The 18,929-nt window shown below is 42.2% G+C and overlaps 1 protein-coding gene across 1 annotated transcript in view; it reads right to left on the bottom strand.

Annotated features, from left to right (window-relative positions):
- Nucleotides 1-576: 576 nt before the first annotated feature.
- Nucleotides 577-18,929, bottom strand: part of LOC135734447 (putative serine protease 46) — a 662,394-nt gene continuing 644,041 nt past the window's right edge. Inside the window, exon 3 of the mRNA XM_073815899.1 lies at nucleotides 577-1,127. Coding sequence (XP_073672000.1) covers nucleotides 977-1,127 — 151 coding nt within the window. The 3' untranslated portion in view covers nucleotides 577-976. The remainder of the gene's footprint in view (nucleotides 1,128-18,929) is intronic.

Below are 18,929 nucleotides of genomic sequence, written 5' to 3'. Positions count from 1 at the left end.
ACATCAGTAAAGGGTTGCTTTACAACAGCAGGGTAATTCGTGTTTAAAGGGATAGTTCGGCCAAAAATGATATTAAACCCATGATTTACTCACCCCTAAGCTGTCCGAGATGCATATAGCCATCATTTTTTCAGACAAACACATTTTTTCAAATATTTTTGGGTTTTTGGGACGTGGACGGGGGTCCACGTCCTTCAAGTCCAAAAAATATCCTTAACAAAATAAATCCAAACGGCTACAGGATGATAAACAAAGGTCTTCTGAGGGTAATCCACGCGGTGTTGTTGTAGAAATATCCATATTTAAAACTTTATTAACGAAAATAACTACCTTCCGTTAGCGCCGCCATCTTAGACTCCTCTGTATTCAGGAGAGAGTATTAGCGTAGTGTACGCACTTTTCTTAGTGACGTATGACAAATTCGGAGGGCGGGGGCACAGAGCAGCAGCAGAGAAACCTCCGTACGCTGCGTAAAGCTCTGATCTTGAATACGGACGCAACTAAGATGGCGGCGCTACCGAAAGGTAGTTATTTTCGTTAAAAAAGTTTTAAATATGGATATTTCTACAACAACACCGCACGGATTACCCTCAGAAGGTCTTTGTTTATCATCCTGGAGCCGTTTGGATTTATTTTGTGAAGGATGGACGCACTTTTTTCGGACTTGAAGGATGTGGAAGTAACTTCACATTTAATCAACTGAAAGATCTGTCCTGTTTTACAATTTCAGTTTTCACTGTAATAGTTCATCATAGTTTCCATTACAATATGCAGAGACCTCAGTGAGTCAGTTCAATGTGTGTATGAGCAATGAGGAAGTTAAGTGTGGTAAGTGTGGTAAAGATAATGATAAAATTAGAACTGCATGTGAACATAAGCGAAATGGCCCCATTTGAGAGAGCTGTGGTACATTTAAAGTTACTGCCTCTGTCTGTTCCACTGGACAAATAAGTCACAAAGCCAATGTCAGTTTCATTTACATTCTCACTGACCCAAGTTTGGAACTCAGAAACACGCGAATAGACCTCTGGGAAGCCTTCTGTTGCACAGGGGACGCCAAAACTCGTGATACCAGCCTGAACCCATACAGAACCCTGTTTGCATTGCAATGGACCCCCAGAATCTCCCTGCAGAAGAAAACAGACAGAGAAACAGGCTGGTGATTAAATAGTGATAGCAAGACAGGTTAAGAGTAACCGACCTTTATTTTAAATGTGAATAACACACACTGATATATCTAATGTTTACCATATTTACAAAATGAAGAAATGTAAAGAAAATGAACAATGATAAAAGGAATATTCCACTTTCATAAAAAAAATTCTGATAATTTTCTCACCCCCATGTCATCCAAAATTTTTTTTGTCTTTTTTGTTCAGTCGAGAAAAAATTAAAGAGCACCTATCACCCAATTCTTGTTTTTACATTTCCTTTGGTGTATAAGTGTGTATTAGTTCACGTTAACAATATGCAAAAGGTACAAACCCCAAAGCAAACGATGATGCATGTTATCCAATCCATCTCTTTTCTTTGACTACAACAAACACACGGATTGTAGGCCACAGTTTACTTCCTGGGATTGGTAATGTAGACAACACCGACATTATTATAATACCTCTCGCTTCAGACTCACAGGCTGTAAGTTAACTCCTGTTAGCAACCAAATCTTTTAACCCTTGTGTGGTGTTCGGGTCTGTGGGACCCGTTTTGAATGTTTACTGAAAGAAAAATTATGCAATTAATTGTTCTTTCAACCTCAAATTCATTGGCCTTGGCTCATTTTCTATGAAGAACATAAAAATAAACAACTTTATAATTAATGTACACTGTACACCCCCCCCTACACATTTATATTACATATGTGGTGTTCGGGTCCACTGGACCCGGGGTTAATAAAAGTGTAAAAATTGAATGTGCTATGTAACTTCACTCTGTTTTTCTCCTACCTGGGACTCATGTGAGTGCATGAGTGTGTTTGTATACATGTCTGTACATATGTGATGGATGCATGTCAGAGTTTTCTCCTTCTGCTTTTGCTGTAATGCCGCAAGGATACAACATGTTATATGCCGTGCATGAACATTTGTCTGTACCTACTGTCCCAAACACTTTACCTTCTGTCTAACAGGAACCATTCTACATTTTACCATTATAAAAAATCCATAGTTTTATTGTAGTAAAAGAGTAGTAATCATGGTTATTTGGTATATTGATTACCATTTGTAAAACCATGGGTTTACCACAAAACCTATGGTGTGTGTACCTGCTATTTATCACGTTGTGGGGACCAAATGTCCCACAAAGATGTGTGTGTGTGAGAGAGAGAGAGAGAGAGAGAGAGAGAGAGAGAGAGAGAGAGAGAGAGAGAGAATAATAGAGAAAGTAAAATATTATCCATGTATTTTCATCATTCTAAGTTGTGGCCAATAGCAACACATTGTACTTCAATGTGTGTGGACCAGATGGACACAGTATATGTGTATAAAATGCAAGAAATGCATATACAACACAGCTACACATTAAAAATTTGCTTCTTATGTGTTGTGTTGGCTGGCATGAACAGGTTATGTGTTTAGTGTGGATGATGTCTTATGATACGGCATCTGTTCAGTTTGAGGCCTGTGCTGTGTAGACTGACACAAATGTGTACAATTTCAAAAAGTTCAAATAATTAAACATCAACAGTGATGAAAAACTTTGTTTCATTTATACTTATTTAAGATAAATATGATTTTCCCCCCAATATCTGGATCAGAATAGAATTTTCTTCTTTTATTCCATATTACCACAAAAACGAATGGCACTTTAGTTTATAAATAGTCCTCTACCAGTGGTAAATGACCAATATTAACCATAAATTCTGTCTATATTACTTGCAATAAGGCTAAAGTTAACATCTGTAAACAATATTACATACATTTGTATGAATGCATTGGTTTAAGATACTAATAATGCTCTGGGTCCACCAGACCCACAAACATCGTCTAAGTAACAAAAATACGAACACCACACAAGGGTTAAACATTGTAAGGAGCGTCACATTTCCGGCAGACATCAGAGGTATTCAGGCCAATCACAACGTACAGATTAGCAGGCCAATCAGGGACACAGAGCTTTTTAAATCTGTGCGTTTTAGGAAGAGAATGAAAGCACATTGTATTGTATCAAATACACAAAATAACGTTGTATATCAGCAATAAAATAGGTGCTCTTTAAGTTTTTTGAAGAAAACATTTCAGGATTTTCCTCCATATAGTGGACCTCAACAGTTTACAGTTTCAATTCAGCTTCAAATGACTCTAAACTATCTCAACCAAGGCATAAGGGTCTTATCTAGCGAAACGATCACCATTTTCGCCACAGAAATTAAAATAAGTACTTTTCAATGATAACTCTGTCATGACTGCTGGGTGATCGATGGCTGTGTGATCTGTGTGTGTGTGTTGTTTACCTGTGGTGCCGGTTCCTTGTGTGTTCACTAACTCCGCCCCCTTGTTTCGGTAATTGTTCACCGGTGGTGTCTCGTTTACCTTTTCCTTTATATTGCACGTAGTCCTGTCTTTCGTTGCGCGCTCATTGTTTTATCACAGTCCTGCTGCCCTGCCTTGTCTTGTCAGTCGCTCTCTGTCTCTTCCTCTTGTTACCCCAGGTTTGGTTTGCGGCGTTCGGGGACTCGTCTTCGCCCGGACCGCTCGCTTGTGGATTACTGGAACTCATTGACTTTGTTTGTCTCTCGGAACAGCTGGTTCGCTTCGTTTCTAGGCGGTACACCAGCTGTCTCTGTTTCTCATCGGTTTGCATCATCGCCCGTGAGTGGAGTACACCTTTTACCATTGTGGATTACTTTGACTCTAATGACTGTTGTTTCTCGGAACCGCTGGTTCGCTTCGTTTTTAGGCGGTGACCAGTGGGTTCCGGGTGGCTCTCTCTCTCCCTTCGGATCTGTACTGGACTATCGTGTAGCGCCGACTCACTCTCTCCTACTGTGGGAGTGCTTCATTCCCACAGTAGTGTTATCATCCAGAGTGAGTCAACGGGCGTGTGCCATGTGTGGATCTACCAGTGACTTTGCTCTCCAGATCTCTCATTCTATTTTCTAAATAAATATTGTTAACTTGCACTTGACTCCGAAGTTTTTCCTGACAGATGAGCGCGCCACTAATGGAGTCAGCAAGTTTAGAGACACTGGAGGTGCAGACCGCCCTTCACCAGCAGGGGGCGGCCATCGATCAACATTCATCATTATTGTCTGCTGCTGCCAGGGATTTCAGTATCTTGTCTGTGCAACGTAAGGAGCTCAGTAATCGCTTGGACCAAGTGACTCCTCACTATGAAGCTCCAGCCTCATCCGGAGGAGCCGTTTCGATTGAACGGGAGCCACACACGGCAACACCCCCCACCTACAATGCCGACCCCAACACCTGCAGATCCTTTTTGCAACAGTGCTCTCTCGTCTTTGCGCTCCAACCCCGTCGATTTTCTTCATCCACTTCCGAGGTGGCCTATGTTCTGACGTTACTCACGGGAAGAGCGAGAGACTGGGGTATGGCCGCCTGGGGGGCTAAAGCTCCTTTTACATTTTCATTCGAGGCTCTTGAGGAGGAGATGTTAAAATTGTTTGACCGGTCACACAAGGGAGAGATGGCAGCGGCTGAGTTGGTGAGATTACGGCAACGTAATGACTCCGTTACTGACTTTGCTATAAGATTTAAGACTCTCGCTATTTGCTGCAACTGGAACGACGCGGCATTAAGAGCGCAATTTCTCGAGGGTCTCACACCGGGCATTCAAGACGAGATTGCACTGAGGGAGCCACCCACGTCACTGGAAGCTGCCATCGATCTGGCTCTGAGGGTTGAGTCTCGCCATCGGCAGAGAGATCTGCATCGCTCATTTCGCCATCTGATGTGGGAACCAGGGGAGGCCGCTTCAGAGACGCCTTCCGAGGAGCCTATGCAGCTGGGCAAGTTTCGTATCTCTGCTGGTGAGAGAAATCGTCGTCTGTCTAATGGCCTCTGCTTATATTGTGGCAAGCCGGGGCACCTGGCGGCCACATGTTCGGTAAAAAGCTCACGCCCACCGATGAACTTGGGAGTCTCGGTGGGCGCAACGTCATTTAAGTCTCCCGTAAGCAGCACAACACTTCCTGTCATTATTAATTCCTTCCATTCACAGGCGTTGCTGGATTCCGGTGCGGAGGCGTGTCTTTTGGATGCTGGGTTGGCCAAGTCCTGGGGTATCCCATTCATCCCTCTCTCCTCTCCTTTGTCTGCCTGGACATTGAAGGGCCAGCATATGGCTGTGATCACGCACCGCACACCCCCTGTGAGTTTGTTTGTTTCTGGCAATCATCGTGAGGAAATTGAGTTTTACATCTTAGAGGATTCACGATCACCAGTCATTTTAGGTCATGACTGGTTATCCAAACATAATCCTCACGTTGATTGGCAGAACAATGTTGTGTTATCTTGGAAGTCTTCGTGTTATGTTTCTTGTCTTGGTCCTGCTCCTTCTCTTGTCTCTTGTTCTGTCTCGCAGGTTCCGGCTGTCGATCTCTCAGGGGTCCCGGCGGAGTACTCGGATTTGTATCAGGTTTTCAGTAAGTCTCGGGCCACTTCTCTGCCTCCTCATCGGTCGTATGATTGCGAGATCAAACTACTTCCCAACACTTCTCCGCCTAAGGGTCGTATATTTTCCCTAGCTAAACCAGAAAGAGAGGCTATGGATAAATACATTAATGACGCTCTTAAAGCCGGTCTCATTCGCCGCTCCTCGTCTCCAGCTGGTGCTGGATTTTTCTTTGTAAAGAAGAAAGACGGGTCTCTTCGTCCGTGCATTGATTATCGAGGGCTGAATGACATTACTGTTAAGAATAAGTACCCCTTGCCATTAATGTCATCAGCATTCGAGTTATTACAGGGAGCGCGCGTATTTACCAAGATAGATCTGCGCAACGCTTATCACTTGGTACGTATTAAAGAGGGCGATGAGAGGAAGACAGCCTTTAATACACCCTCAGGACACTGGGAATATTCCGTTCTGCCGTTCGGTCTTTGTAACGCTCCAGCTGTCTTCCAGACCATGGTCAATGAAGTGCTGGGTGACATGATTAACAGATTTGTCTTTGTGTATCTCGATGACATTCTCATCTTTTCTCCCTCCATGCAGATACACACTCAGCACGTTTGCATGGTTTTACAACGGCTTTTAGAGAATCAATTATTCGTTAAGGCGGAGAAGTGCGAGTTCCACAGGAAGTCGGTTTCGTTTCTGGGTTTTGTTATTGCCGAGGGAGAAATTCGTCCCGATCCCGCTAAGGTTAAGACGGTTGCCAATTGGCCAGTACCCGACACTCGGAAGGAGCTTCAGCGATTTCTGGGGTTCGCCAATTTTTATCGGCGTTTCATCAGAAATTTTGATCAGATCGCTAAGCCTCTTACTTCTCTCACTTCACCTAACGTATGTTTCCGTTGGAATAGAGAGGCTCAGGAGGCCTTTGATGTGTTAAAGTCCCGGTTCATCTCTGCGCCTGTCCTCTCTATTCCCGATCCGGCTAAACAATTTATAGTGGAAGTGGATGCATCTGATGTCGGGGTAGGCGCCGTTTTATCACAGCGATCGTCTATTGATGGGAAAGTACATCCGTGTGCTTTTTTCTCTCACCGGTTAAACCCAGCAGAACGTAATTACGACATAGGGAATCGGGAGCTGTTGGCGGTTAGACTCGCTTTGGGTGAATGGCGTCACTGGTTGGAGGGAACCTCGGAGCCCTTTCTGGTCTGGACGGATCATAAAAATCTTGAATATATCCGTTCGGCCAGAAGACTAACATCTAGGCAGGCTCGTTGGGCACTCTTCTTTGATCGTTTCAACTTCACCCTCTCGTACCGACTTGGCTCGAAAAATACAAAACCTGATGCTCTCTCCCGTCTGTTCGAGAAGTCCAATTCGGAGAGGGCGGAGACCATTCTCCCGGAGGGGAGGGTGGTCGGCGCCCTCGTATGGGGAATCGAACAGCGGGTGAGAGAGGCCGGCCGGGAGGGGGAAGTTCCGGAGGGGTGTCCAGCGGGTCGCCTATGGGTTCCTGAGCGGTTACGTTCCGATGTCATCCGGTGGGGTCACGAGTCCAAGTTTGTCGGCCATCCAGGTATTCGGAGAACGTTGGCTGCCATCCGCCAGCGTTTTTGGTGGCCTTCTATGTCCACTGACGTCAGACAGTTTGTACTAGCCTGTTCGGTTTGTGCTCGTAATAAAGCATCTAATTTACCACCCGCTGGTCTGCTTAAATCTTTGCCCGTGCCCTCCCGCCCCTGGTCTCATATAGCCCTTGATTTTGTCACTGGCTTACCGGCATCTAATGGTAACACTGTTGTTCTAACTGTGGTGGATCGTTTTTCGAAGGCGGTTCATTTCATTCCCCTGCCCAAGCTACCTTCTGCAAAAGAGATGGCTCATGTTTTGATTAATCACGTCTTTCGGTTACATGGTATTCCGACTGACGTAGTGTCAGATAGGGGTCCTCAGTTCATCTCTCGTTTTTGGCAGGAGTTTTGTAGACAAATTGGCGCCACGGCCAGCTTGTCTTCTGGTTATCACCCGCAGACCAATGGGCAATGCGAACGGGCTAATCAGGATCTCGGTAGAACGCTCCGCTGTCTGTCGTCACAATATCTGAATTCCTGGTGCGATCAGCTCCTGTGGGTTGAGTATTCTCATAATTCTCTTCCCGTTACGTCTACCAATTTATCCCCGTTTGAACTTTCCATCGGTTATCAACCTCCCCTGTTTCCATCACAGGAGCCCGAGGCAGCGGTTCCGTCTGCGTTAGCTTTCGTACGCAGGTGCAGACGCACCTGGAGGAGAGCTAAGACACTGTTATTATCTAATTCCAGACGAACCAAAGCTGCAGCTGATCGTCATCGGCGACCTCCACCCCGTTACGTTTGTGGTCAAAAGGTATGGCTTTCTACCAAGGATCTGTCTCTCCGTGAGCCTTCTCGTAAGCTGGCTCCGAGATTCATTGGGCCATACAGTATTTCTAAGGTCATTAATCCGGTGACGATAAAGCTTAAGTTACCCCTTTCTCTTGGTCGGGTTCACCCTGTTTTTCATGTATCCAAGGTTAAACCTGTGATGTTTGCTCGCTATAACCCTCCTGTCTCTGCCCCTAATCCCCCCGCCCCTCGTCTAGTGGATGGTGCCCCTGTCTATACTGTTAAGAGGTTACTAGACTCCCGCCGCAGGGGCAGAGGATTTCAGTATTTAGTGGATTGGGAAGGATACGGTCCGGATGAGAGGAGCTGGGTTCCGGGTCGGGATTTGCTAGATCCTGGGTTGATCGAGGACCTCCGTCGGCGACAGGGTGAGTCTCCCGGTCCGTCTGGTGCCGGTCGTGGAGGGGGGGCTACTGTCATGACTGCTGGGTGATCGATGGCTGTGTGATCTGTGTGTGTGTGTTGTTTACCTGTGGTGCCGGTTCCTCGTGTGTTCACTAACTCCGCCCCCTTGTTTCGGTAATTGTTCACCGGTGGTGTCTTGTTTACCTTTTCCTTTATATTGCCCGTAGTCCTGTCTTTCGTTGCGCGCTCATTGTTTTATCACAGTCCTGCTGCCCTGCCTTGTCTTGTCAGTCGCTCTCTGTCTCTTCCTCTTGTTACCCCAGGTTTGGTTTGTGGCGTTCGGGGACTCGTCTTCGCCCGGACCGCTCGCTTGTGGATTACTGGAACTCATTGACTTTGTTTGTCTCTCGGAACAGCTGGTTCGCTTCGTTTCTAGGCGGTACACCAGCTGTCTCTGTTTCTCATCGGTTTGCATCATCGCCCGTGAGTGGAGTACACCTTTTACCATTGTGGATTACTTTGACTCTAATGACTGTTGTTTCTCGGAACCGCTGGTTCGCTTCGTTTTTAGGCGGTGACCAGTGGGTTCCGGGTGGCTCTCTCTCTCCCTTCGGATCTGTACTGGACTATCGTGTAGCGCCGACTCACTCTCTCCTACTGTGGGAGTGCTTCATTCCCACAGTAGTGTTATCATCCAGAGTGAGTCAACGGGCGTGTGCCGTGTGTGGATCTACCAGTGACTTTGCTCTCCAGATCTCTCATTCTATTTTCTAAATAAATATTGTTAACTTGCACTTGACTCCGAAGTTTTTCCTGACAAACTCATCTTGCACTTGCCTATTGATGCGCCATTGTTTTGCCTATTGATGCGCCACTTAGTTGGTGAAAGTGACAATTGTTTTGGTAGATAACACCTTTATGCCACAGTTTGTTTTCAACTGGAGAAGGAAAGGCATAAACATCTTGGATGACATGGGGGTGAGTAAATTATTGTTTTTTATTAAAGTTGAGTAATCCAAAAATTAGTCAAAAGAGTGTTATGATGTTGCTCCTATTCAGGTTACATGGTTACAAGTGTTACTATTTTTTAGTTTATTCAGTTCATGCTATACTAGTCAACATTTGAAGTGGAAAAAAGCACAAGTATTGTTTAAAATTTTAGACGACTTTTATGAAAGGCTTTGATCCACTTGAAATGTTAACTTGTGGTAAATACATTTTAACTATTGGTGGACGGTCAGGACATGCAAGGCCTTCTTTTCTGGCCTGAATACTATCAGAATCACTGACATAATTTATTTTCCATAAATGTGCATTGTATTCCCAATAGTCTATTTTCTTCATTTTATACATTTTCTCAAGGTTTGCGCTGCTTCCAGAAGGGGTATGTTTATGTTGGAGCTTTTATCCAATTATATTACAGCCATCATTTGTTGCCAGGCAGGGACAAGAAACTCTGCTTTGAGACCTTCAGAAACAGTAGTGCTGGCGCCTGTAAGCTTAAAATGAATGATAATGAAGCTGTTGCTTTAACCAATCAGATTTCAAGTTGGCGACTTCAGGGCCATCTATAGTAGTTGATATTTTCATAGTCTTTTGATTGGATGGTCAAAGAGCGTACTACTAAAGTTAATTTAATTAACATTAAAACATACACTACTAGCCAATAGTATCAAACGTTGCAGCTGAAGCCATCTATACTGTAACAGTGTGTATATATATATATATATATAGCATTCCTTCACACTGCATGAGATATCTGTATGTGATACAACAAGCTGGCGTCATATTGATGGTGGATTAAATCAGGTAGGACACTACTGAAGGTGTAAAATACACATCCTGCCACTGACTTTAACACTTTAATGTAACTTCTGTTCATGTTGTTCACATTCAAGTCCTGATCCAAAACCATTTGAGAACCTCTGATTAAAATAAGATGAGGTGTTTAATTTTTAAGAAATGGACATTAGGCTATACGTACACTCTAAAAATGGCTGGGTTATTTTTGACCCATAATGGGTAAATATCGGACAGAACACACTGTTGGGTTGAAATTGACCCAATGCTGGGTTATTTTAACCCAACTGCTGGGTTATTATACCCCATGGTTGCATAACAACAACCCAACATTGGGTAATTTTTAACCCAGCACGGGGTAATTTTTAAACCAGCTCGTGTTCTGTCCAATATTTACCTATTATGGGTCAAAAATAACCCAGCCATTTTTAGAGTGTATGTTATTCGAAATTCTTTCTCTTCATTGCACTCACCTGACAAACTCCTTTGCCTGCTCTCCCTGCACAGATCATCTGTGATGTGATTATATCACCATCTGTTGGCTTGTACTGGCAGGCACATTGCCTGTTGCTCACGATTGGGACTTCTACTTCCTGAAGAGTTTTGGGAGCCGGCAAAACCTCTATCACAAAGATAAACAGTGTTTGTGTGTCGTTGTACAGACTTGGGTATAGTTTGGAGGGAAGTAAAGGGGAATAAAAATAAATTTGCCAATATAGTGTGTGCAACTGGTGTGTTTTGCCATATCAGGAAACATGTAACCACATGTGCAAGACTTACTCCGCCTGCACACATACTAATAATGCACACAAGTCAACTGTTAGATGGACTTAGATGACTAAAAAAGGAAGTTTTAGCCTAGCCATTTAAAGCACATGTGTGCAACCCAGCACAAACAGTGAAAGACAAACGAGTGAAAAATAGAAAACTGTGCAACAACAATATATTACACTACAGCAGTGGTCTCCAACATGGTCTGTGTGTTTACCTGCCAAAGCACATTCTATTAATAGCCTCAATTTAAATATGTATGCATTACATAGTTTTGTTAATAGCTTGGTTTCTTTAATATGTGCTAACATTTTAAACAGTGATAAAATATATCAAAATATATCAAGTAAAATCAAATAAAATCAACAAGTAAAAGAAAAAAGTTTTGAGGAGACTTGATAGAGCAGATTGTTTTATCCATTGTGGTAGCCCTTGCTCACAAAAAGTTTAGAGACCCCTGCACTACAATATGCATAAAGGTAAATAATAAAGTAGTGCTGATCAGTATACAGTATTGCTCTGATTACAGAAGAGACTGCTTGTCAACATCACTACACATATTTTAGCAGCAGTTCATTTGCTTTTTAACTGTACTGTACAAATACTCAGCAGAAAAGCATGTTCTCCCTTTATAAACACTGCTAAGGTACTGAGTCAAAACCCTACATACTGAATATAATAATTTTCTCACAGTTAATGGCATGAGACTAGCCTGACGTAGTCATACTCAATTCTAGTCAGAATTTGAGTCTGATACCGCTCCATTGAGCTATAATTATGAGGCGTGTCTCAACCGAAAAATGCCTCTGCACTCAATTGGATAGACCTACAACCAATCAGAGCAACGGAGTGTGTAACGTATGTTGAAATGTCGTCTTTTGTAGCCTGATCGAACTGCTAGTTATTTCGCTACAATGACACTAACATTGTGATTATACTAAGTCTGAGTTAGCAATGTACATCAACACCTACTATGTTTACAACATTTCATTTATATCACAACATTGTATTTACTAAGTCATACAGTAAGACTATCTCTTACCATTTGTACGTTAGGTAAACTTCATCCACAACAATACCCATTAACGTTACGTTGGCTTGAAAAATATCGGAGACTAGCATGTCCCTCCACTTATTCAGCAGCCACGATTCTGGGCTTCCGAAAAGAAGCTGGCAACGACCGCTAATTATATCCATCTCGTCGTGCACGCCGAGTTGCATCGCCGTGACACTCATTTCAGTTGCTTCTTTAACTTTGTCCTCCATAAGTGCGACCAACTTTTGCCGAATCCCGTAGGAAGGACGGCAAAAACATAAACAAATGCCTTGCTCGCGTTTCTCTGTTCCTCTTTTAAAATCAATGCTCTGTCGATATATTTTAGAACAGACTCAACGTCAGAATCCACCCATCTGAATTCTCCAGCGGCAGCCATTTCGTTGTAAACAGATTCAACACACGCGCTCTTTGGTGACGCGGTTGATTACGTTACTGTTAAACATCTGTCCATCATCGTATAAGGCCCGCCCTCACAATTTGATTGGTTCGACCAGCTTTGGGACTCGCATAGTAGCTCCTCAACGGAAAAACCCCAGACCGATCCAGAGCCATAGAAAAACACGCCGTTTCTCAAAACCAAGTACGCTGAACTCGGACTTGTGTCCTTCGTAGTTCGAACTTGCAAGTGCAGACTCGGAAGAACGAACTCCTGACGCGAAATGCATTCTGGGAAACTTCACTGTCATAAGTCCACACAAGTCTCCTCTGATGCATCCTCGATAAAATGGGCGGATCAAGAACACATCCCGGGATTTTATGTGAACTTGGGCTTGATGCGAACTTTGAATTGGAACAGTACTTGGGCCGCAACTGATGACGTTTCACAAGTCCACAAGAACGCAAGTACAGACAAGAACGCATATTGAGAAACGGCTACAGAGTTGTGCCACCGGAAGTCCAGAAGCTCGCCCGTCACATGATTCACGGAGATTTCAGTTAGTATAGTAGTTTTTGTTGGGTATATTACTGATCATATACTGTATTAATATTATATTAGGCCTAAGGCCTATTGCTTTTACACAAGGCTATAAGACACCCAGTTAAACTTTTGTTTTATGAGAAAAGGTCGAAACGACCGATAAACAAGAGGACGTCATTTCAGATTAGTTAACTTTCGTTTTCTCAGTTTCCTAATTAAACGAGACCAGGTGCGATCCTGCCACTATACCCCGATTGTTCTTGCCACGATTATTTTGAGAAACAACGTCGGAACAACCAATAAACAAGAGTACGTCATTTTAGATTAGAGAATTCGTCCAGCTGTACTTTAGCTAGGCCAAGGCCATGAGAACCAATAAGCTGAATATATAATTTTAGATACGAGGAAGGATTCAGCTGCACTTTTGCTACATCAAACAAATAAAATTAATTGTGGCAGACCGAGACCAATTAGAAGAGTATACGTCATCTCAGATAAGAAGTGTTTGATCTTACTGTATAAAAATGGAGTCAGATGTTGGGAGGGCAGATGATCTTTGAGCACCTCTATGAGGGGTGTTGATTGTCTCACTTTGGCTCGAGCAAATAAAGTAATTTTTGTTTGGCACCTGGAACCTTTGTCTCCTGAGTATTTTTCTTATGAAGATTTAAGCTAAGACTTTTTGCCACAACATAATTTGGTGACCCCGCGACGTGATTGGACAGAGGCTACGGAGTGGAGGGCTGCAGACGGGCAGAGGTCGGCCAGGTCACACAAGGGCGCGCCACTATAGAGGTGAGCATAAATTTACTTGCTTATTCGGTAACGCTTTAGATTACAGCCCGGAAAGTACTACGTAAGTACAGCGAATTTAGAGCGTATGTTTCTGTAATTATAGATTACTTATGAAGTACGTACGTGTAATTATAAGGGAACAATTTATAATATTTGGGGAACAAAAGGGGTAACAACCAGGAAAAATACAAATAATATATGCAGTGAAGTACTGCGTAAGTACAGCGAATTTACAGCGTATGTTTCTGTAATTATAGTATACTTATGAAGTACGTATGTGTAATTATAAGGGAACAATTTATAATATTTGGGGAACAAAGTGGTAACAACCAGGAAAAATACAAAAAATATATGCAGTAAGTATTTTAGATAACTAAACAAAACTTAAAATTCAGTTAATGTGTTTATGCTATTTATTAGTACGATACAATTTATTTAGAATTTTCAATAAAGGTTACTTACCTTAAGAAAGAAAAAGAGTACAGGAATTTGTTGGGTCATCAAGCAAAATTAAAAATAGGCAAGGCAACTTTGGTGAAAACAAAGCAAGCAAAACTAGAACTACACTCTTAGAACAAATGTGTTAAAAACAACACATTAGTGTTGATTCTGGGACGACACATTAAATGCGTTGTCCCGAAATCCACCCATCTCTGTGTTATTATGGAAACAACACATTTTGTGTTACTTTTAACACAACTTGTGTTATATTTTAACACAAAATCAACACAAAATGATATATAATGTGTTAAAATTACACATAATGTGTTAAAAACTTAACACACAAAGATGTGTAAAAAATTAACACATCCTTTCTAAGAGTGTATTTTCTGTAGTTACTGTTTTGTGTTGTTACAGTCTAAGTCAAAAATTTTTACCCCCTTGTTTCACGTAGTTACAGAGTAAGTACAGAATCTGCGGGCTGTAAATTAAAGTGGCACTTGTTACCCCCTTGTTTCACGTAGTTACAGAGTAAATACAACATCTGCGGGCTGTAAATTAAAGTGGCACTTGTTACCCCCTTGTTTCACATAGTTAAAGAGTAAATACAACATCTGTGGGCTGTAAATTAAAGTGGCACTTGTTACCCCTTGTTTCACGTAGTTAAAGAGTAAATACAACATCTGCGGGCTGTAAATTAAAGTGGCACTTGTTACCAGTGTTGGGAACGTTACTTTAAAAAAGTAATTAGTTATAGTTACTAATTACTTCTCACAAATAGTAACTGAGTTAGTAACTGCGTTACATTATTATAAAAGTAATTAATTACCAGGAAAAGTAATTACTGCGTTACTTAAAATTTTTTTAATATTTCAAATAACTTGAATGCCCCTTACAAAATTAAATATGTTAAATGACTAAAATGGATACTAAAGAGAAATCACTAATTTTGTGGCAGCATGTGACGATGTGAGGTGCTTTATTAGATCAGAATTACTAGCCACAGACGTGGAGAGACTTTTTCTTCATGGGCATAAGTTGCACATTACACAAACATTCTTGCCTTTCACCTCAACAATGGAAAAGTAGTGCTTTATACTTCGTGTTTGCGTCCGCTACCTTTGAGCTTGTTGTACTTGCCATCGCCCTGTCGCCGGTGTTTTCAGAGTGATTGATGCGCGATGACCGGGCTGCATGTCAGTGCTTTGAGATGGGGCACAGTCAGCAGAAGCACCGCTGCTCGTTGAGAAGAGAAAACGACGCGTATTTTCATGTCAGTCTACAAAAGTCTCCAACCACGCCAGAAAAGATAGCTAGATTTGTCCTATAAAGTCGCTAAAGTGATAGAAAGATGCTAAATCTAGCGACAAAGTGACCAAGTTGCTCAGACTTTTTAACACTGCTGCTCGGCAGTGCTGGCTCCTCGCACTGCGCGTGTGGGCGGGCCTTTTTGTGAACTCTGCCTCTGGTTGGCTACCGATGGAAATTAAGCCAATCATCATCCGTTATGTTTCTCACAACACACAAGAGAAAAAAAGTGTTTTTGGCTTAGAGAGTGAGCATACGCGGCTGAAAATCACTACAGTAAGATCAATTTTAGTAATGCGCAGCATTTTAATGTCAGTAACGATAACGGCGTTATAACGGGGGAAACAGTAATTTATTTGATAACTCGTTACTGAAAAAAATAACGCAGTTACTAACGCCAATTACTTATAACGCCGTTATTCCCATCACTGCTTGTTACCCCTTTGTTCCGAAAATATTATAAATTGTTCCCTTAAAATTACATGTATGTACTTTATAAGTACACTATAATCACAGAAATGTATGCTATAAATTCGCTGTACTTACGCAGTACTTTACTGCATATATTATTTGTATTTTTCCTGGTTATTACCCCTTTATTTCCCAAATATTATAAATTGTTCCCTTGTAATTACACGTACGTACTTCATAAGTAAACTATAATTACAGAAACATACGCTGTAAATTCGCTGTACTTACGTAGTACTTTCCGGGCTATAATCTAAAGCGTTACCGCTTATTCTGTATAGTGCTTGTGTGGTCTGCCGAAGGTAAGCCCTGAGCGGTGTTGATACTCTAGGTCTCTCCAAATTGAACACAGCAATTTGATACTTATAATCTAAATTATTTGCTTCCATTAAGATAATGATAAAATATTGAATTGATAAAGCAAAAAGGGTTCCAGATTCTAAACAGGTGTGCGTGTGAGTGCGGGTGTCGAGCTTGGTGCTCGAATAAACCCTGCTTGGGCAGGTCACGCGAGAGGCGTGTCGGGCCTTGGGGTCCGGAGCTTGGTGCTCGAAAAAACCCTGCTTGGGCAGGTCGGGCCTTGGGGTCCGGAGCTTGGTGCTCGAAAAAACCCTGCTTGGGCAGGTCGGGCCTTGGGGTCCGGAGCTAGGTGCTCGAAAAAACCCTGCTTGGGCAGGTCGGGCCTTGGGGTCCGGAGCTAGGTGCTCGAAAAAACCCTGCTTGGGCAGGTCGGGCCTTGGGGTCCGGAGCTAGGTGCTCGAAAAACCCCTGCTTGGGCAGGTCGGGCCTTGGGGTCCGGAGCTAGGTGCTCGAAAAAACCCTGCTTGGGCAGGTCGGGCCTTGGGGTCCGGAGCTAGGTGCTCGAAAAAACCCTGCTTGGGCAGGTCGGGCCTTGGGGTCCGGAGCTAAGTGCTCGAAAAAACCCTGCTTGGGCAGGTCGGGCCTTGGGGTCCGGAGCTAGGTGCTCGAAAAAAGCCTGCTTGGGCAGGTCGGGCCTTGGGGTCCGGAGCTAGGTGCTCGAAAAAACCCTGCTTGGGCAGGTCGGGCCTTGGGGTCCGGAGCTAGGTGCTCGAAAAAACCCTGCTTGGGCAGGTCGGGCCTTGGGGTCCGGAGCTAGGTGCTCGATAAAACCCTGCTTGGGCAGGTCGGGCCTTGGGGTCCGGAGCTAAGTGCTCGAAAAAACCCTGCTTGGGCAGGTCGGGCCTTGGGGTCCGGAGCTAGATGCTCGAATAAACCCTGTAAAAAATCCTGTAGGTCAGGTGGTCGCTGGTACGATCTATGTGTAATTTGTCTTGTTGCTATGTGTTGTTTTTGTCAGTAATTGTAGCATTAATTTGGTGAACTGTGTTAAAACTGCAATCAGTTTGTGTATTCTATATAAATGTTGGACTGATGAGAGAGTGTTTTTCTATGTCTGTGTCTTATTCAGCGTGGGAAAATGTTTGCCTGCTAGAACTGTGTGTGTGTGAAAAGATAAGAACTAAGAGAGCAGAGAAAGGAGGGGCTCATTGTGTATGAGAAAAAGATTGAGAGAGATTTTTGTGAATGAAAAACTGTTTTGAGTGAGAGCATATGAGAGATCAGTGTGTGTTAGTAAAGAGAAAGTGAGGCCTCTGTAAATATAAACTGTAAATATGAGTGATTTTATCTTTAAAAACTTAGCTTTTGATCTTATTTTTCATTTTCTCATTTTCTTTTTTCCTTAATAGACTTAATGAAGTAATTATGGATGATAATAACTTAAAATATAAGAGACGTGTATTTATAGCAGCTAGGGATGTTCATATTGTATATAATAATAATTGCTAACGCATGGTGACACAAAGGTGGCCCCTAAATGACACAAATTAGCAAAAGCAAAACTTTTTGAAATGCGTCCTACTTTAGAAATGACTTCTGTGGTAGATGAAAAAGAGACAATCTGCCATTTTTGGATAACAATCATCTGAGCTGATTGCGTGGTCTTTGATGAGGTAATGTTGCGTGAATATCTGATAATGTATGAATCCTGTTGATTCTGTTGTAGATCTGTCGCTCCTATTTGCACGTTTAAATGAGATAAAATGTTTTGTTTTTACCAGGTCACAGACAACTGTCAACTATTTTTACTCAATGACAAATTTATATTAAAATCTTATAAGTTAATGGTTAATGTTCAGTTAATAAGCTGCGGTTGTCGGTTGTGAAAATTAACTGATACGAACATTCCTATTAGCAGCAGAAAGAGTGTGAAATGTTTAAATTCAAACTGAAATAAGAAATATTAACAATCACTTTTGGAAAAGCATTTAGCAAATATTTAGCAGTAATATAATATAAAATTAATAGACTGGTATCTGAGATAATTAGTGGAAGTACAAAAGTTACCAGAAGTACAGAAAAAGTGGCCATAGATAACCTGGCAAGTAATAATTAGAATCCTTTGTGAGATGTCATGTTGATAGAATATTTAGATAAGGTTTGCTCATGCAACCTTCAGAGATCAAGTAGGCCACGTATGCCTGAAACTGGAAATAATAATATTTTGGAAATATTATTTGTGAGTGTGAAGTTGTCTATTTATTCATTGGTCACCCCTTATTTTGTATTAGGGAATATACATTAATTATTACATAATAGTAAACAATAATAAACAGTATTATGAATAAATAAATGAATTAATAAAAAGTAATCTGTGATAAGAGTATATGCATGAACAGTGCATTGTGAGCGTAGGCCTTTGATTGCCTGTGACAGAGAAAGTGTAATAAGAGTATTTGTGAGAGAATTTGAGGGAGGAACCTTGAAGAAATACATTTTCCAAATGAACCCATGTAATTAATTCTAATTATGGTGAAGTGTGTTTTTTCAGACATGGCATCCATATCATTGGAAAGGCTGAAGTCCAGGCATCCTATCAGAAGGGATTTGATTACAAGAACTTCCAAACAAATGGACCAAACGTACCAAACACTGTAGGCAAAATGACTAGAGGATGGAACATTTGAGGTAACAGTGTGTGAGGACATGGAAAATTTGTAGGAATTACAAA

This window comes from Paramisgurnus dabryanus, chromosome 1, assembly GCF_030506205.2.
Source record: "Paramisgurnus dabryanus chromosome 1, PD_genome_1.1, whole genome shotgun sequence".
Lineage (NCBI taxonomy): Eukaryota > Metazoa > Chordata > Actinopteri > Cypriniformes > Cobitidae > Paramisgurnus > Paramisgurnus dabryanus.
The sequence above is the reverse complement of the archived record's forward strand: the minus strand, read 5'-3'. Positions and strand labels throughout refer to the sequence as shown.